Source organism: Lynx rufus, unplaced genomic scaffold (genome assembly GCF_022079265.1).
Source record: "Lynx rufus isolate CCGP_SWC_20201006 ecotype Redwood Valley unplaced genomic scaffold, mLynRuf1.p SCAF_7, whole genome shotgun sequence".
Lineage (NCBI taxonomy): Eukaryota > Metazoa > Chordata > Mammalia > Carnivora > Felidae > Lynx > Lynx rufus.
The window spans coordinates 90,027,072-90,048,403 of NW_025814889.1; the positions used below are offsets into that span (position 1 = coordinate 90,027,072).

At 40.6% G+C, this 21,332-nt stretch overlaps 1 protein-coding gene across 1 annotated transcript in view; it reads right to left on the minus strand.

Moving 5' to 3' along the window:
* The window catches only part of GNS (glucosamine (N-acetyl)-6-sulfatase), a 57,414-nt gene that overhangs the window by 11,757 nt on the left and 24,325 nt on the right, over positions 1 to 21,332 (minus strand). Inside the window, exon 10 of the mRNA XM_047064864.1 lies at positions 18,744 to 18,845. Coding sequence (XP_046920820.1) covers positions 18,744 to 18,845 — 102 coding nt within the window. The remainder of the gene's footprint in view (positions 1 to 18,743; positions 18,846 to 21,332) is intronic.

Below are 21,332 nucleotides of genomic sequence, written 5' to 3' on the forward strand. Positions count from 1 at the left end.
AAGAATACACTAAATGAAATGAAAAAAATATATACATATATACATACACATATACATACACACATACACTAGAGAAGATTAGATCAGGAACAAGACTATGATGCCTCCTGCCACTCTTATTCAACATAGGGTTGGAAGTCCTAGCCACATCAGATAAGCAAAAGGAAAGACACCCGAATTAGAAGAGAAGTAAAACTGTCTCTATTTACAGGCAACAGGATATAGAAAACTCTAAAGACTCCACCAAGAAAGTATTATAATAAATGAATTCAGTCAAGTTGCTGGATACAAAATTAATACACGTTAATCTGTTCATTAATAATGAACTGTAAGAAAGAGAAATTAGGAAAGTACCATTTACAATTGCATCAAAAAGAATTAAATACCTAGGAATAAATTTAACCAAGGAGGTGAAAGATCTATACTCTGAAAACTAAGACAATGATGAAAGAAATCGAAGATGACCCAAATAAATGGAAAGACATACTGTGCCCATGGACTCGAAGAATTAATATTGTTAAAATGTCCATACTACCCAGAGGAATCCATAGATTCAATGCAGTCCCTACCAAAATACCAACAGCATTTTACAAGAATAAATAGTCCTAAAATTGTATGGAACCACAAAAGACCCCAAATAGCCAAAGCAATGTTGAGAAAGAACAAAGCTAGAGGTATTACGCTCCCTGATTTCCAACTATATTACAAAGCTACAGTAATCAATACAGCATTGTACTGGCACACAAACAGACACATAGATCAATGGCACAGGACAGTCCAGAAATAAACCCATGCTCGTACAGTCAATGTTTGACAAAGGAGGCAAGAATATACAATAAGAAAAAGATGGTCTCTTTAATATATGGTCTGGGAAACCTGGACACTACATGCAAAAGAATAAACTGGAGCACTTTCTTACACCATATATACAAAAATATACTCAAAATTGATCAAAGACTTAAATGTTAGACCAGAAGCCATAAAACAGCTACCAAAAAACATAGGAATATTTTTTTTGGATTGGTCTCCTTAGGTAAGGGCAAGAAGGCAAAAATAAAATTAAAAATTGGGCAGGGGAGCCTGGGTAGCTTAGTTAGTTTTAAATGTCCAACCCTTGGTTTCAGCTCGAGTCATGTCTGACAGTTCGTGAGAGCCCCTCTGCGCTGACAGCATGCAGCCTGCTTGGGATTCTCTTTCCCTCCGTCTCTGCTCCTCCCTTGCTTGTGCTCATGCTCTTTCAAAATAAATAAACTTAAAGAAATGGGCAGAGGGCTTGAACAGACACTTCTGCAAAGACAACAAACAGATGGCCAACAGATGCATGAAAGATGCTCACATCACTCATCATTGGAAAATTCAAGTGAAAACCACAATGAGATACCACACACTCATCAGAATGGCTAATATTCAAAAGATAAGAAGTAACAAGTATTGGTGAGGATGTGTAGAAAAGGGAACCTTCATGCACTGTCGGTGGAAATGTAAAATGGCACAGCTACTATGGAAAACAGAACTACTCTAGAACCCAGTAATCCCACTTCAGGGTATTTAGGCGAAGAAAATGAAAAGACCAATTTGAAAAGATATATGCACCCCTATGTTCACTGCAGTATTTGCAACAGCCAAGATATGAAAGCAACCTAACTGTTCATGGACAGATGAAGCTTATATACGTATATACATACATACATATATTTATATAAAATAAACTACGACTCAGCCACAAAAAAAGAATGAAATCTTGCCATCTAAGACAACACAGGAAGACCTAGAGGGTATTATGCCAAGTGAAATAAGTCAGAGAAAGACAAATACCATATAATTTCACTGATACGTAGAATCTAAAACAAAACAAAAACAAAACAAAAAAACCCAAATGAGCAAAACAGAAATGGACCCAAAGATACAGAGAACAGTTTGGTGGTTGTAAGAGGCGAGGAGATTAAAAGGTACCAACTACAGGTTATTAAATAAGACACAGAGTGCTCGCTTTGGCAGCACATGTACAAGACCCAGAAATGCAATGTACGGCATAGGAAATATAACTTAATAACTTTGGTGACAGAAGACAGCTAGATGAATTGTGGTGATCACTTTGTATTATATATAAATGTCGAACACCTAAAACTAATATAATATTGTACCTCAACTACACTTCAATTAAAAAAAAAAGAAAAAAGAGATGTACTTGAAAGGGTTCCTGAATTAAATGAAAATGGGATACCTATTTTAATTGATATGTAGGTTTCCAAAAGGCTTCAAGATTCCAAAACAGCCTCACTGAAAGATTCATTTCAAAAGGTCAAGGAAAATTAAAGACAAAGGTACCTCAAATAAAAGACGTCACAAATGACCTGACTCCCACACTTCTATCCTTCTTTATAGTAGTACTCTTGTTTTACTAATTCTGTCAAAACTGCCTTTCCACTCTGAAGAGATTTAAAAGTTACTTAAAATAAACCTACCTGCGGTTGCAAGTGATCCTTCTCAGATCTATTTCATTCCTTGGTCAAAGACCAGACTAAGTGCCATAGCTAAAGAATTTCCTAAAGCCAGGGAAGAGCCCGAAGTTTTTTTTGAAGAGTTTAGAATCCTTACCAGGGCCTATGACCCCAGGCTGCTATATTTATCAGCTTCCACATATGTTGGCAGGACCTTGTGAAGGCCAAAAATGGATGCAGGAAGTAGAATGGCATAATCCCAAGGATGATGATATTCAGGGTCCTCGGTCACCAGCATAGCTCTCTTAAGGACCATAAAGAGCTGGAAATATACCAACTGATATTTTTTTAAATGCTTATTTATTTTGAGAGAGAGAGTGCACATGCATGAGCAGGGGAGGGGCAGAGAGAGAGAGGGAGAGAGAATCCCAAGTAGGTCCCACACTGTCACCGCAGAGCCTGACTTGGGGCTCAATCTCATGAACTGTGAGATCATGACCTGAGCTGAAATCGATAGTCAGCTGCTTAACGGTCTGAACAACCCAGGTGCCCTCACCAACTGATATTTTAAAAGCCATTCCTAGAGTCTTCCCTGCCTGCACTAGTTGGTCTGTTCATCAAATATGAAAATAAAAGATGAATCCATGGCAGAGTCGGAAGTCTGTTTGGAAATGTTCTTCTATGGCACTTCTGACTCTGTACAATCTGCTCAAGCTGCCCTATTTGTAAATGGATTATTTCCCGAGATTCGTGGGTTAATAAAAAGACAGGATGAGAGGCCACTGGCCTGACTGAACTTGTGACCATAGCCAAACACTTTGAGAGGACTTTGGACCAAAATCATAAACAGAAGTCTGCCAAACCAATGGCCTTTACTGGGTCTTCCATATCATACCCTCCTAGAAGTGCATCATCAAATGGCTGGTCCGGAGGCCATTATCTCACTTGTAATTAACTACGAAACTTTAGAGAAACTGTCCTGAAAGCTCCTACACAAATTCCTCGATGCTCCCAAGGGAGAGCTCCCATGTGGGGCCCTTCCCAAAACTGACAGGGAAACTCCTACCAGTAATACCCTTGAACATCCAAGGGGAAACTAAAATTAATGAAGTATACTTTGCTAAATTCTATAGCTAACAAGGCTACGCTTTCTATTTTTTAATTTTTAAAAAAATTTTTAAATTTATTTTTTTTAATGTTTATTATTTTTTGAGAGACAGAGACAGAGGGTGAGTGGGGGAGGGGCAGAGAGAGAGGGAAACAGAATCCCAAGCAGGCTCCAGGCTCTGAGCTGTCAGCACAGAGCCTGACACGGGCTCGAACCCACAAACCTCGAGATTATGACCTGAGCCATAGTCAGATGCTCAACTGACTGAGCCACCCAGGTGCCCCTACACTTTCTACTTTAAACCCCACTCTCATAGGACATCAAATTCCTCAGAGTGAAAAGAAAGTTTATATACTAGGGGTATCTAATCAAGTTTAGACAGAATTTCTACCTCAAACCAGGACAAATGACTTTGTGACCTTTTACTAAAAAGCCTTCTTTTTGGCTCTGTGATATAGCCCCAATGTATTAGGTAGAGACCTCCTTTCTAAATTTAAAGGGCCAATAAGTTTTGCTTCTAATAAGACCTCACCCTACAATTTCCTGACCAACCTGAACCTGATCTTCCATTCTTTATACTTTGTCCTTGATATAAATGAGGAAGACTTCCAACAAAAACCCCCTATTTTAACTGAGATGCCTGAAAATCTGTGGGCCACTTCTAATTCTGACATTGGGAGGATAACAAGTGCAGAGCCTACAGAAATTCACAGATAGGACTAAACTTATTCTTATGTTGCCCCAATATCCATTAAAGCATTAGGCTATCCAAGGACTCACACCTTGCCCAGGGGTTAATCGTTCCCTGTTCCAGCCCCTGCAACAGGCAGATTTTGCCAGTCTGGAAACCCAACGGGAGAGGATGGTGACTTGTCCAGGACTTGAGAGCTATTAACAAGTTTTCCCCATTTCCCAGTTGTCCCAAATTCAAATACCTAAGTTTTACCAGACTCAAATGGTTCAATGTTATACACCTGTTCAACCTTTTCCAGCATCTCTGTGAACTCCAGCAGCCAATATCCATTTGCTTTTACTTGGAACAATCAATAATACACCTGGACAGTCAGGCCTCAAGGATTCATTGAGGTCCCTTATTTCCCCCATGTATTCCACCAAGATTTCATCCTCCACCAGTTCCTGGGAAATCGATCCTTTTACAATATGCAGACCATCTCTTTCTATGCTTGTTTACCAAAGAGGTCTCCATAAAGAGTTCCACGGACTTGCTGTAGCAGTTAGGTGAAAAGGGACATAAAGTCTCTGAGGAAAAAAATCTCATTTCTAGACATTGTTGATTACCCTAGGTCATAATCTAAGCACGAAAGGAATCCAGTTATCTCCAAAAAGGATTAAGCTAAGCATAGCTTTGTGGATTTCTAACCTAGCTGGCTATTACACATTACGGGTTCCTAATTTTTCTCTGTTGGCTTCCCCACTCTATGAATTTACCGAGACATCAGTCCCTGAACCCCTTGAATGGGAAGATAAACATGAACGGGCCTTTTTAAGACTAAAATAAGCACCAGAAGAACCGCCCACCCTAGAGATACCAAACCAACCAAAGCAAAACCCTTACGTCTTATTTGTGTGTGAAGGAGATCATCAAGCACAAGAAATGCTGATGCAAGGGGCGCCTGGGTGGCGCAGTCGGTTAAGCGTCCGACTTCAGCCAGGTCACGATCTCGCGGTCCGTGAGTTCGAGCCCCGCGTCGGGCTCTGGGCTGATGGCTTGGAGCCTGGAGCCTGTTTCCGATTCTGTGTCTCCCTCTCTCTCTGCCCCTCCCCCGTTCATGCTCTGTCTCTCTCTGTCCCAAAAATAAATAAAAACGTTGAAAAAAAAATTAAAAAAAAAAAAAAAGAAAGAAATGCTGATGCAAGAACAAGGCAATAAATACAGGCCTGTTACAGCATACGGCTCGACTCCCCTGCTAGAGCCTGTGCAGCCACGCTCCAGCTCCAGCAGCAGTTAGAAGCCTCGGTGAATTTAACCTTAGGAAATGACATTTCTTTACACACCCCAAACACAGCTTAAAGCCTTCGTAATTCCAAAAGGACTCACACTTCCAACACTTTTCTGCAAGCAGACTAACCTCCTAGGAACTCTTTCGACTCCTACCCCCTCACCTGCATCGTAAGTGTCAGGACATTCTTAATCCTGCTCCATTTACTGCCCCTGCCTGAGCAAGGGAGCCTGGGACTGTGGGGTAGTAATGTCCCATTCTGTGACACTGCATCCTGATTTACAAGACATCCATCCCCCTTTTGACTAGTCCTGAGTAGTTTTATTTATTGATGGGTCACACTATAAATACGAGAAAGGGAACTTCCAAGCAGGTTATGCTGTTAATCTCCCACAAGCTCACTCGGCCCAATAAGCAGAGCTCTATTCTATGCCCCCACCTCAGCATGCGAATTCCTGAAAGGTAGAACTGTTACACTGAGAGCCAGCAGGCCCATGATTTGGGGATGTTGTGGAGACAAAGGGGTTTTCTTATGTCCACTGGGACCCCAATCAAAAATGGGCAAGTAAACTTCTTACTGCCATTCTTTTACCCTCTGAAACTGCTGTCATCAAAACTGAGGCTCTCACTAAAAAGACTGAACCTGAGTATCAGGGAAATACCCTAGCTGGCTTTCATGCAAAGGTAGCAGCGACAGAACTTGTACAGGTTGTGGCATATGTGGATCAAGTCTATTCTGCTTCTACAAAAAATGACATCTTGTTGCCAGAAGTTTGCCATGTGGGGCAAAGGGTGAGGTCTCATCCTTGCAACGTGGCAACATTCTGTTCCCGAGACAGAGAAATTAAGATTGGAAGACAATGGTTGTAAACTTAATAAACGACTGGGGTTACAGGAAAATCAAGACCTTTCTTCCTGGCTCCCTGGCAAATCCCATTTTGTGGCTTTTGCATTCCTTCCCCAACCATGGTGCATTTAAGATGACGCAAATTATAAAAAACATCGGTGGTGAAACTTCTTTAAAGAACTATAAATGTCTGACCTATCAGGACCATAATCCTGAAAAAACTATTTTTGTTCTCAGAGAACTCAAACCTCCTCTTTCCAGACCCTGTGCAGAAATGCAACTGAATTTCATTCATTTTTCACCTAGCATGGGTTATATTTTCTTGTATGTATGTCTTCCAGATAGGTTGAAGCCTTGCCCTGCTGCAAAGCTGATGCCCTTACAGCAGCAGAGAAACTGTTAGAAAACTTGTTTTCCACTTCGAGTATACCTTCTGTAATCACCAGTGATTGAGTCACCCACTTCAATGGGCAAATCATACAAGCATTAATGAAAGCTTTGCAAACCTCTTGAAATGATCACTGTCCCAATCACCCTCGATTATATCAGGCAAGACTGAGAGAATGAATGGGATCCTCAAACTCACAAATCCCTAAACGTGCTGAAAAACTGGACTCCTTTGACCTAAGGCGTCGCTTCTGGCCTTGATGACTATTCACAGCACCCACTTTGGGAAACGAACTCATTCTACTACATGAGACAGTTACTGGTAGACCAATGTCTATTGGTATACAACTTTCTGTTGATGCCTTGTTTCAAGCTAGCCTGACATGATACTTTAAGTCTTTAACGTCTTTTGCTAAAGCCTATTATCAATAGGTTAATGAAGCTTTCCTGGATCCCAATTCAAAGGATCCTGTCAGTCACAGTCTTAGAGCCTGGTGATTGAATGTCCTGGAAACATCATAAGAAAACAGCCTTCAAACCCCACTGGAAAGGTCCTCACCAAGTGGTTCCTGATCACTAACACTGCTGCAAAACTAGAAGGCACTGAGCCTTGGGTATACACCTCACAGCTTAAGAAGGCTCCGCCTGACATCTGGTCATATACAGACACTGGAAACCTCCAAATCAAACTGATGAGGAAGACAAGCAAATGACATCAAAGTAGACTGCTTCCCCCTGGACCGAGACTTCATACTTTTAACCAAATATGAAATTTTTTTACCTTCCCCTCCTTTCCTTTACTCTTGTCTTGGCCCATAAAAATAACATGCTTGATCTGTTATCTCTCAGGGAAGTGCTAAGGAAGGTAACCTTTCAGACTGCGGGATTTGTCATCAAAGATTCTGATCTACCCATGATGCTAGAGATCCTCTGGTGTTCCCTGTGACCAATTTCTCTTCTATTCCCAATGTTACTACAAACCATGATCAAGCCCCCCACCCCTTCAAGAAGCCTTTTACCAAGTTCGACTCTTAGAGCTAGAACATCCTCTGCCTTGTTTCACATTTCTCCATTATGACTGTCATGTGCCGGATTCAGACCCAAGTATTTATGTAAATCTTAGTACACTTGCTCCCTCACGTTCTCATGATTATATAGGTCAGACCTGTCCCTTTTCACGGAAATATCTCACCAGCAGCACCCACCTCTGCAAGGCATTTAGAATGACTATTTCAGGCTGGGAGATTTTCTTTCCCTATGTGCTAAAAACCTAACTGTCCCCTGGTTTGAACAGGTACACACAGCAAATCCTGTGAATGATCCATTAACACTACCACTTAAACGGAGATGATCTGTGCCCTGATCCAGTCTGTCTTTGTCTGTGGTGGTTTTCACTCTCCTTGGGCCTATGAATGCTGAGAGAGCTGGCACACAGCCAGGCAATGTCTTAGATTATCTAACTGTGCCCTTGACTTTCCACAGTGAACTAAGACACCTCACTGGTTGACTCTCTTGGATTTATACATCAAGTTAGAAAGAAATTGCCAGGAGACATTCATGACTCAGAAATCACCTCCTTTGGCAGATACTTTTCTGGTTATTAGTAAATATAAGTTAGAATACGACAGAAACCTCTCCACTCTTCAAGAAAAAAAAAAAAATTTTTTTTTTTTTTTTTTTTTTTGAGAGAATGGGAGCAGGGGAGGGGCAGAGAAAGCAGAAAACAATAGCTTCCGGAAAAAGCTCCTTAGACTCTCTGGCTAAAGTTGTTCTTGTTAAAAGAATAGCCCTTGATTGTATTTTAGCTTAACACAGAGGTTTCTGTGCTATGGCTATACTGTAGCTGGAATAACACTTCTGGGGAAGTTGAAACTCAGTTGTGTAAGATTCCTGAACAAGCCACTTTGCTCAAAAAGGTGACTCCTTCAGTGGGATTTTTTTTTTTTTTTGACACATTCTGATTGGTTTGGGTCTTGGGGACTACAAACATTGGGAATTATCCTGTCCATAATAATCATCATAATCTTCCTGGTGCACTGTATTCTCTCAAAAGCATTAAATGTGTGTTCACAGCCACTAACCATCAAGCAAATGATCTCTCCAAGATTGGAATGTCAGAAAAGGAGTGAAATGAATGACTGACTCAAAGATTGTGAACCTGGGGGCATCTGGGTGGTTCAGTTGGTTAAATATCCGACTTTGGCTCAGGTCATGATCTCACGGTTCCTGAGTTCAAGCCCCGCATCAGGCTCTGTGCTGACAGCTCAGAGCCTGGAGCCTGCTTCGGATTCTGTGTCTCCCCCTCTCTCTGCCCCTCCCCTGCTTGTGTTTGGTCTCTCTCTCTCTCAAAAAATAAACATTAAAAAAAAAAAAAGATTATGAACCTGAAGTTGTGGCTGGTGAGTATCACAGAGATTAAGCAAAAGATGTCATGACCTATGAATATCACATAAAGAATGGACAAAAGCTGCGAGAACTATAGAGCAGTATCTGAGAACAACACTAATGCCTTAAATTCTTATCACTCTCAGTTAAGCTGACAGTCTGATCAAAAAGGGGTAACTGTTAATAAGAAAAAAAAAAAAAAAGACAACAGGGACACCTGGGTGGCTCAGTCGGTTAAGCGTCCAACTTTGGCTCAGGTCATGATCTCACGGCTTGTGAGTTCGAGCCCCACGTCAGGCTCTGTGCTGACAGCTCAGAGCCTGGTGCCTGCTTCGGATTCTGTCTCCTTCTCTCTCTGTTCCTCCCCCGCTCACACTCTCTATCTCAAAAACAAAGATTAAAATATATATACATATACATATATATATACACATATTTAAAAAGAGACAACAGTTCTCTCAAAAATAAAGATTAAAAAATTTTTAAAAAATTAAAAAAAACAGACAACAGGCCCCAAATGGAGTCACTTGTGATAAACTCCACGTCAGCAAACCAAGACTTAATACCTAATTACAGCCCCCCCTCCCCCCTACCTTGTACTTGTAACCAGTCAACCTGGAATTATCTGGTCAGTACTAGTGAGGTAATCTGCCCACTGGGCCCTTCCATTCCCCTTAGGAGGGCTACCATGCCTGAAACGATGCATTCTTTGCTAACGACTTTTTTCTGCCCTCTTTCTGCCTTTAAAAACCTTTGCTTTTTTATAGCTTGGTGGAGCTCCTTTCTATTACCAGATGAGCCACTGCCCAAGCAATAAATCACTGAATGAAACCAATTTGATCTTTACCTTTACTCAGCTGAATTTTTAACAGCAGTCTATCAGTAACACCTGGGAGCTTGTTAGAAATGCACAATCTCGGGCCCTACTCTACCCTTAATGAGCCATGGTCTGTATTTCAGTAAGATCCACTGGTGATTCATATGCACAGTAAAACTTGAGAAGCACACTCTGAAACAGTGGTTCTCAGGGTGTGTTCCCCAGCAGCATTAGCATCAGGTGGGAACTTACTGCAAATGCAAGCTCTTCATTCCTAGTTGGGGCGGGAAACCATTCCTGATGAATGCAAGTGTGAAAACTGCTGCTCTAAGGACTTCAGTGCACCCACTTAACTTGCTGACCACAGTGGGAAGGACTGGTAGCCTGTTCAAGGCCTCAGAATGCCACAGCTGCCTGGAAAGTGGGATGCATAGACAGGAACGCGTCTACTAACCCACTATCCTATAATGAAGCCTGAACAATCCCACACAGGTCAAGGTCTCAGAAATCGTTAAGTCACAGGATTTCAGAAGCCATCAACTCCTCTGCAGGTACCCACTCTACCAACTCTCAGCTGTGGAAGCTGGGAGTCAGGGGAATAGCTTATCTGTCAAACTCGAGTGGACTTTAAAACCCCACCCTTGCGCATCGTTAATATGCAGACGAGAAAAGAGTATCTGAGAAGTCTACATCAGTTGTCTCAAAATTTTGCTGAATATTAAAATCACAAGGAGAGCTTTAAAAATCCCAACAGCCAGGTTATATCACTGGTCAATCAACCATAATCTTGGGGATGGGACCCAAGCAAAAGTAAGTAGTCCCGCCCTCATCTGTGGAGGGTACATTCTAAGATCCTCCCCCATCATGGATGCCAGAAACTGTGGATAGTACCGGACCTTATAGATACTGTTTACTCCTATTACATACATACCTACGATAAAATGTAATTTATAAAAAAGGCACAGTGAGACTAACAATAACAATGGAACGAATACAATATACTGTAATACGAGTTATGTGAATGCGGTGTCTCTCTCTTGAAATATCTATTGTACTGTACTTACCCTTCTTGGAATAAAATACCCACGTGATGAGATGAACTGAGGGGGATGACACAGGCATTGTGACATAACATTAGGCTACTACTGATCTTCTAATAACACATCAGGAGGAAGATCATTTGCTTCCAGACCGTGGCTGACCATGGGTAACTGAAACCGTGGAAGGTGAAACCACAGATAAGGGGTGACTACTGTATTTTAGTCTCCAGGTGATACTAATGGTCTGGAAGCGTCATTAAACATTTCTGCCAAAGGCCAGATACTATTTAGGGTCTGTGGTTATATAGTTTCTGCTGCAGCTACTTGATTTTGCTGTTGTACAGGAAAGCAGGCCTAGAAAATACATACATGGATGAACGTGGCTGTATTCTAATATAACACTATCTATGGAAGATGGGGGTGGGCTAAATTTGGCTCACGGGTGTGCCAACCTCCCATCTCTAGCAGCACCATCCAGAATTTTCTGACTGAAATGTACTGTATCTGTGCTGTTCAACAGTCTGGCTAGTGACACATAGGAACTGAATCCTCGCTTTATTCCTGTGACCTTAAATAGCCGCACGCAGCCAGCAGCTCCTGAATCGGGGCAGGCTAGGGCTGCGAGCTGCTCTGCGACCTTCATACACCAGCGGTCTCACCAGAGTAACTTCCAAAACAAAACAGGAACAAAGAGAAGGGTGGAATCCTAAGCAGTGCTTCCACAAGAATGCAGAGAAATTAACGACAGCTGACACTCCAACAACACAGGGGTTAAGGGCACTGACACCCTGCACAGTTGAAGATCTGCGTGTAACTGTTGGCTCTTTAAAAACTCAACTACACGGGGCGCCTGGGTGGTGCAGTCGGTTAAGCGTCCGACTTCAGCCAGGTCACGATCTCGCGGTCCGGGAGTTCGAGCCCCGCGTCAGGCTCTGGGCTGATGGCTCAGAGCCTGGAGCCTGTTTCCGATTCTGTGTCTCCCTGTCTCTCTGCCCCTCCCCCGTTCATGCTCTGTCTCTCTCTGTCCCAAAAATAAATAAACGTTAAAAATAAATAAATAAATAAATAAATAAATAAATAAATAAAAACTCAACTACTGATGGCCTACTATTGGCCGGAAGCCTTACTAACAACAAAGTCAATTAACATGCTGTATATACCTATTATATGATGTGTTCTTACAGTAAAGTAAGCTAGAGAAAAGCAAATAATTAAAATCGCGAGGAAGAGAATATATACATTTATGGTACTGTATTTCTCGCATCGTAAGCCTGTCATCTGTTTACGAGATGATCTGTCAGCACCTTAAGGGATATAACACACTGTACACGTAATACATATTGGTAACACTAGACATGAAAAAAGAAAAAACGAGGGTCGCCTCGGTGCCTCAGTTGGTTAAGCGTCTGACTCGATATCAGCTTGGGTCATGATCTCCTGGTTCATGAGATGGAGCCCTGCATCAGGCTCTGCGCTGGCAGCACGGAGCCTGCTTGGGATTCTCTCTCTTCCTCTCTCCCTGCCCCTCCCCAGCTCGGTCTCTCTCAAAATAAACTTAGAAGTTTTAACAACAATGAAAAAATGTGAAAAAAAACCCCTCCTATTTACGGGTATAATGATTTATGCATTGGCAACATGTAATGTGGCTGCTTTATGGTGACCTAGTACAGCTGACACGAACGCTTCACAGTAGCCTAGCTTAATGGATGATTATATAACTTTTATGGCCAAAATTTATGGCACACAGTATTACAGGCATATTCATAACACAGCATTGAAAACATGGTTACATTAAAAAACTCTTACCAGTGGTGACAGGCTGACACCCAGTTTCTCCAGTTTTGAGAGAGGCACACAGCATGGTAACGTTATTCTTTGAAAGCACAAATGGCAAGAAAACTAACACATTAATTTTACTTTAAATATCACTCACCTTATGCCTATGTAAGGATAGGCCATCCACATCCGTAGAAGCCTTGTACACAACACTCCACACAGTAAATACTTAAGTGATGCTGTTGATACATTTCTTGCTGTACAGTTACTAGATTTTTACACAAAGACAAAAACCTACACAAGTTTAACGTCTGGCATGATGACTATTTAAGTACAGAGGATCATCATAAATGTCTTCATCCCAGCTTCTTGTTGAGTAGGCTGAGGAGGAGGAAGGGAGAGGCCGGTCTTGCTGTCTCCACACTGGAGGAGGTAGAAGGGGAGGCAGGCACACTCAGTATAACTTTATGAAATACAGTGTAATTTTTGTCTTTCTTGCCATTTCTCTAAAACCGTTTCCATATGGTACCAATCCTTCTTCCACTGTTTACGTTAGCTTCAGTGCCTGTATCATGGAAGGGTCCATGCCATTGAAGACGTTAAAAGCAGTCTTGAATAATGGAAACCCTTCTGCCAGATTGTCCAGTGTCAATGCTCCAAGATCCATATGTTGAAACCCTTGACCCGCCCACCCCCTGCCCCTCCTTTTTGCCGTATACACAACCTCTTTCACAATTTCTTCTACTGTATATTTTGTGAAGTTAGGCACATGTGGACACAGTTTTCTCCAGTAGGAATTTATTGTTTTGGCCTTGGTGGCTTTTATAGCTTTTTCTACAACAATGACATCTTTGATGGTGTAATCCTTCCAGACTTTCATGATATTCTGGCAGGGTTCTCTTCCATAGTGTTGACAATCCTTTCCACAGAGTAATGTGTGTAATGAGCCCTGAAGGTCAAGGTCCTATGACCCCCTGATCTAAAAGCTGAATTAGAGACACTGTGTTTGGGGGCAAGGAGACCATTTCAATGCCTTCAGTGTTGAGCTCATGGGGTTCTGGGTGGTCATCCTCATTGTCCAATATCAAAAGAACTTTACTTTAAAAGGCAGTCCCCTACTGGCAAGGTACTTTCTCCTGACTTCAGGAACAAACTATTGATGGAGCCAATCCAGGAAAAGGTTCTCATTGTCCAGGCCTTCTTGTTGTACAACCAAAAAACTGGCAGCTGGTGTTTATCTTTTCCCTTCAAGGCTCAGGAGTCCTGATCATAAACCCAACTGCATTTGTACAAAACAGCAGGAGTTAGCCTGTCCGTTTCTGCCTTAAATCTTGGTGTTTCCTTCTCTTCCTTACTAATACATGTCCTTCATAGCATTTTTCTCCAGAATAGGGAACCTCTGTCTGCATTAAAATCCTGTGTAGGCAGATACTCTCAAGGATGTTCTTAATGGCATCGGGAGCTTGTCTGCTGCCTCTTGGTTGACAGAAGCAGGTTCTTCTGTTTCTGTTACATTGGCATTTTTAAGCCACATATCTTTCTAAAATTATCAAACCACCCTTGGCTGACATTAAATTCTCCAGCTTTAGATCCTTCAACTTCCTTTTGCTTTAAGTTGTCACATAATAACTTTGCTTTCTCTTGAATCACTTTAAGAGTCTATAGGTATGTCTTTCGTATAGCAATCCTGTACCCACATAAAAGCTATTATTTTCAATACCAGATAAAAAGGTATTTTGCAAAAGGTGTCAAGTTTTCATGCTTCCTGGCATGGCTGCAGTAATGGCCTCACGAATTTCCTTTTTTATTTTTTTTCCAAGTGGTGTTTACGCTAGATTAATTTATCTTGAAATGGTGAGCAACTATAGTGGCAGACCTGATCTACAGTACATATCCAGCAATTCAACTTTTTCTTATAATGTCATGACTTTTCTCAGGTTCTTGGGAGCATTTCTAGCATCCCAGGTGGCACTTTGTAAGAGTCCCATGGTGTTATTCAAGGCTTATGGTATTATACTAAATGCAATGAAAAATACACGAGAACCAAAATCATTTACCACCATACCCAGTTTACTAGAGAGACAAACTGTTCATGCAGAGATGATTAGCACCACATGGCATTTTAAGCAGATACTCATGACACTTGAGTTCACTGTAACAACAACTGGAGGTGGCTAGGAAATTATACAAAAATACAGTATGTACTGCAGTTAATTTTATGCACTTATGATTTAATCCTGCCTTGTTAAATTTTTTTACACTTGTCTCGAATGGTGTCATGTATGTTCTGTGGAAGTTATTTTTTTAATGTTTAATTTTGAGAGGTGGGGGGAGGGAGGGAGAGGGAGAGAGGGAGAGGGAGAGAGAGAGAGAGAGAGAATGCAAGCAGGGGAGGGGCAGAGAGAGGGAGACGCAGAATCTGAAGCAGGCTCCAGGCTCTGAGCTGTCAGCACAGGGCCCAACGTGGGGCTCGAACTCATGAGCTGTGAGATCATGACCTGAGCTGAAGTTGGACGCCCAACTGACTGAGCCACCCAGGCGCCCCTGTGTAAGTTTTGATAAGTGTTAACTTTTTATGATAGATTTGTATATATTTTATGGTAGTAAGTAATAAAATAGTATCTACATATAAATTATACATGTGTGACATATTTAACCTTTTCTTATTTTTTCAATACTTTTAGGCTACGTAGTTCATTTGCTAGTTTTTAAAAACTGTCACAAATCTCCAAAATATTTTCCAATGTTTACTGGATAAAACCTGCATGTAAGTGGACCCACGCAATTCATACTCATTCAAGGGTCAACTGCATAGTAATTTCATCCCCATAGTGAAGTGTTTTTTTTCCTAACTAGAAAGGAGACATATAGTATAAAGTTTGTATGGAGAACATTAAAAGATGTAAATTTTCCTTTTACTGATCTATAGATTCAGCATATCAACCAAAAATCCAATATGAATTTTTTCAGTTAATCTGAAAAGTGGTCTTTAAAGTTTGTATGAGAGGTGGCTAAGATCCTCACAAGGACAATGACAGAGGTGTGCCTTTACAGATTTAATTACACAGCTTTATAACAAGACAAAAATGATACTGGTACAAGGAAAGACACATGTGTGGAACAGAAAAGAAAACGGAGTATTTATAGAGAAAAAAATGAAACTGAATTCCTCATACCATGCCAGAAAAACCAATTCTAGATACACCAAAGACTTCCGTGTAAGAGGGAGAAGTATGAAACTATTCTAAGAAAACCTAGGAGAATTGTTTTTGATCTCGAGGTTCAGAAGCCTTTTTATAAACAAGATACAAAGAACACCAATGATAAAAGAGAGGATTTATACATTTAACTCCTGTGTTCTCATATCTTAATGTAGAGCAAGGACAAGTCACAAACAGGGAGGACATCACGGGCAAAAAGATGCACTTCACAAGGGAAGCAACATAAAAAGCATAAATGAAAAAGGATTCACTGATCAAAAACTCAATTAAAAAATGGGCAAAAGATCTGAACAGACGTTTCTCCAAAGAAGACACAGATGTCCAATAAACACATGCCAAGATGTTCAACATCATCAGTCGTTAGGGAAGTGCACATCAAAACCACAAGGAGATACCATTTCACACCCGCTACGATGTAATAAAAAGATAACAGCAAGTGTTGGCAAGGATACAGCAAATTTTGAAACCTTATACACCGTTGGTGCAGTTGCTTAAGAAATAGTCCGGCAGTTCCTCAATAAGTTAAACATAAGTCACCATACGAAAGAGCAATTCTACTCCCAGGGGTATAGGTATATACCCAAGAGACCTGAAAACATCTGTCTGCACAAAAACTTGTACACAGTGTTCACAGCTGCGCTATTCACAGTAGCCAAAAAGGGAAAACCTATCAATTGAGGAATGGATTAACAAATGTGACATATCCATACAATGGAATATTATTTGGTAATAAAAAGGAATGAAATACCGATACATGCTACAACATGATTTCTGAAAGCATTATACTCAGGAAAAGAAACGAGTCACAGGGGCCACATATGATTCTATTTATGCAAAATGGCCACAACTGACAAATCTATAGCAACAGAAAGTAGATCAGTGCTTGCCTGGTGCTGGGAGAGGGAGCGAAGGTGGGGGGAGACTGCTAATATATCTGGGGTTTCTTTTTGGGATGGTGAGAATGTTCTAAATTTAGATTATGTACGGCTGTACAACTGTGAATATACCAAAAATTACTGAACTGTCAACTTCAGTAAACTGTATGAATTAAGTCAAGTAAGCTGTTAAAATGATTCATCTCATTAATAAATAAAGAAATGCACACACAGTAGTAGGACCAAATAAAGTTTTGGTCTTTTTAAACCACTAGATTGGCAAAAATTAAGCTGACAGTTTCATATAGAACAAAGGGAAATCGCATACGTTGCTGCTGGGAAGGTAAACTGATGACCTCTTTATAAAAATAACTTGGTAATATCTGTAGAAGAGAACAATGTGCAGTTCCCATACCTTGGTATATACACACATGTTCACTGGAAGAAATATATAAAAATGCTCTAACAGCACTGTTCCTAAAACAAAACTAGCATAACAGAAAGGTTTATCCACTGACAAAACAGGTAATTAAGTTGTGATGCATTCATACAATGGAAATTAGGCATCTGTGAACAACACGTATCAGTTTGGAAACAATGCTGAGTTGAAAAAAGTCCCAGACTACATTCAGTAGGGTATAATTTTTAGAGTGCAAAACAATATCAAAACTAAGGTATTTCATTTAGGAATATGTACATCATTACTAAAAAATTAAAATGCAGAGAATGGTAACCATGAAATTCAGGAAAAGGATCACTCCCACAGGGCATACAAAGGTAGGTAGGCAGGATGGGGAGAGGCATACAGGGGGATGCACCAGCACTGGGAATTAAACGAGGTTATTAAACGAGGTGATGAGTTCACGGGGATTTCTTCTATCTCATAACTTATGTGAGTGACAGGAGTCCTCTCATATGAAGCATATACTACCTAATAATATGTCGTAACAGGTTCAGACCAGTAAGAGTCACCTATAATGAGTCACCGTAAACCGCAGCACATTTTAATACTGATCCTCCCAACTTAATATTGATCCTTCCACATATCCTTAGCTCTGTGCAGTGCCAGACACACAGGAGGTGCTCAAATATTCTTGAGTTAAGTGTGTTTCCTTTAGAATAAATTCCCAGATGGAATTGCTTAATGTATTTCTTTTCCTTAAGATTTTATTTTCAAGTAATCTCTGTACACAACATGGGGCTCGAACTCACAACCCCAAGATCAAGAGTCGCACACTCCACTGACTGAGCCAGCCAGGAGCCTCTTAATGTGTATATTCTGAAGTGAAAGGTCTTGTTAAAGACCTTTAGCCTCCTGACAGCTCATACTGATCACACTTCTGTGAACACAGTCTGAGTAGTTTTTATTTTCTCAGACTTCTGAAAATATTGGGTATAAATCTTTGTAATCTTGGCCAGTACTGTAGGCAATAAAGGCCTTCTTCGGTTAAGCATTTCTTGGATGAGCACTGGAGCAATGTTTTTGCATTTACTGTGGCCATTTCTCATTTCTCCATGAGTTGTTACTTCTTTTGCCCACTTTTCTACTGGGATATTAATCTCTGCTTTCTAAGAACTCATCTATTAGGACCAAGTACCCTTTTTCATGTATGTTGCAACTATTTTCTCAGTTTGTCACCTGTCTTCACTTTGTTTATGATGGTTTCTTTTTGGGGCAGTGGGGAGGGAAGGGAGGATACAGAACTCTTTATATGTGGTCCAATCAGTCTTTTAGAAAACTCTTTCCCACCATAGAGAAGAGAAAAATTCTATTTTGTTCCCCAAATTTAGTAGTTTAAGATTTAAATTTTTAAGTCTAAATTTGTACACCCTGGAATTTATTTCAGAGTCTTGGCTCAGGCCTGATTGAAGGCTTTATACTCACCAAAATGGGCAATAAAGACATCCCATCCATCTGTGTCTTATTTGGGTTATATCCAGCAATGTCCAAAATAGTAGGACCCAAATCAATGTTGGCAACGAGCATCTATGAGAATGAGGAAAAAAGAAGCAATCTAGAACACAGTTTGTCTGATTTTTCTTTTTTACCTGTAATACAGCTGTTCCCCACCCCATCCAGAAGACAAACAGCATTTACTATTATTATTTTTGTATAGCCTAGACTTACTGAGGTCTACTGACTTATTGATTCAAACATAACTACAATAATTAAAAAACAACAACAACACATACAGGTTTAATAAGACTTGTAATATAAGCCCCTGGGAAGTTATGTATTTATTCAACCTATACTGTTATTGATCAAAACATTTTTCAAAACTTCTTTGGGACTGCCTGAAGTCTGACGAATTATGAGAAAATGTTGGGCTAATTAATTTATACAAAGTGTTTACAACTTATTTCTATAGTTCACTAAATTTGATTTCAAATGAACTCCTGACATTTTTAAAAGTCTCAAATGTTAAATGCTTTTTAAATTTATTTTTTTATTTTTAGAAAAACAGAGCACGCACGAGTGGGGAAGAGGGGCGGAAGGGGAGGGGGAGGAGGAGAGGGAGCAGGAATGGGGGTCCCGAGCCTGACATGGGACTCAATCTCACAACCCTGGGATCATGACCTGAACCGAAATCAAGAGTTGGGACACTCAACCGACTGAGCCAACCAGGTGTCCCAAAAGTTAAATACTTTTTACCAAGGAGGATATTAGCCCTTTTCATAGTTTCTTAAAGTGATTAACACATACTAAAAAATGTTTGCAATAGGCTGGAGACCACAGAAAACTTATTCCAACAGTGCACTGATAAAAGGTTCCTTAAAGAGCACAGAACTTAAATGTGCTACATAAACATTCTAGAAATTAAAGTTATTGTCCTGCATTTATACCTTGCCTTATTCCTTTAGTTTATTAGACTATTTTCTTTCTGTACACAAATCCTTGTTAGGACCTAAACCAGAAGAGTCTAATACAATGGGACCACATATGCAATTTAAAATTGTCTAGTGACCACATTAAAGTGAAAAAAAAAAGGGGGAAATTCATTGTATATATTTTATTTAACTTGACATTAATAGGTACGTGTGGCTGGTGGCTACTGTAGGGGACAGTGTAGGCCTATACAGGACCTAAGCATACACCTGAAGTCACTTCAGTCACAGGCTAGGAAAACCTTTTAGAATGGTGAAGACAATCCACCATGGAAACTAGGGGCACTAATGTTTACCGAGCACCTATTCTGTGCCAGTATTTACCGTTTATCCTCAATTAATCCTCACCACAACTGTAGGATGCAGTATATTTCCCCCATTTTACAGATGAGAAAATGAAAGAGAAGTAACTGAAACAAAGCCAACAGCTCGTAACTGGAAAAGCTACCATTTACTCAAAGGAAATTAAGTCTTCAACATTGTTGAGAAAACTTAGAGCGTCTTAGGAAAGGCCAAACGGGGATTCCTACCAAGTCAGGAACTTTTAATTTAAAAACAAAACCAAAAGTACAGACATGAAAGGCAAGAAAGCATCTTCAGGGCAATATCCAGGGGCCAGCTCTCCTGTGGCTATGATGGCTCTTATAGGGCAGACCAAAATGCTTATCTTGGCTGTGAATCATTTAGTGTAATGCTGCAGCTGTCAGAAATTACCACTCAGTGGCAAGCCACTCACGGGAAAGGCAATCCTATGTTACTGGGGAAAAAACCCACAAAAATGACGTCTCTAGAGATTAAACAAGACCCAGTGTAAGAAATATCTTGCCTAATTCCAAGACTCCCAGACAGACTGAACTGCTCTGAACACAGTCAAGAAGATTGGGTATGAATATAGAAAAGATCGTGTCAGGAAAGAGCAGCACCTATGTTACCTTCGGAATCAGATCAAGGCAACAAGACCCTGACACGTGACTAAAAGATCTTCAGTCATGTCTAAAACATAAATGACGTAAAGCCAATTCCACAGGTATTAGTAATAGGACCAAGGCAGTTTCATAAGAAAACAAAAAAAAAGTAAACACCAAAATAATAAAGCCTGTAGAGATATAAAATAGTGACTGCCTGGGGGTGCCTGGGTGGCTTAGTCGGTTGGGAGTCCGACTTCAGCTGAGGTCATGATCTTGCAGTCTGTTGAGTTCCAGCCCCACGTCAGGCTCTGTGCTGACAGCTCAGAGCCTGGAGCCTGCTTCAGATTCTGTGTCTCCCTCTGCCTGTGCCCCTCCCCACTCATGCTCTGTCTCTCTCTGTCTCTAAGAAATAAACATTAAACAAAAATTTTTTTTTAAATGGTGACAGCAATTGCCTCAAGAACCATCAGCTGTATGAACCGGGGGTGCGGGGCCTCTCTCGAGTGAGTCTGCTCTATGGGGAGACAGGTCTTTTAGGTTTCAGTACAAATCAAGAGTCCCTAAGATTTGGCCCAAGTGCCATAAACACCATCCCAGGACTCTCCATTCCTAGGTATCTACAATAATCACATTTTTCATAAAAATAATGGACAAATTCTATTACCTTCTAGACTTTTATT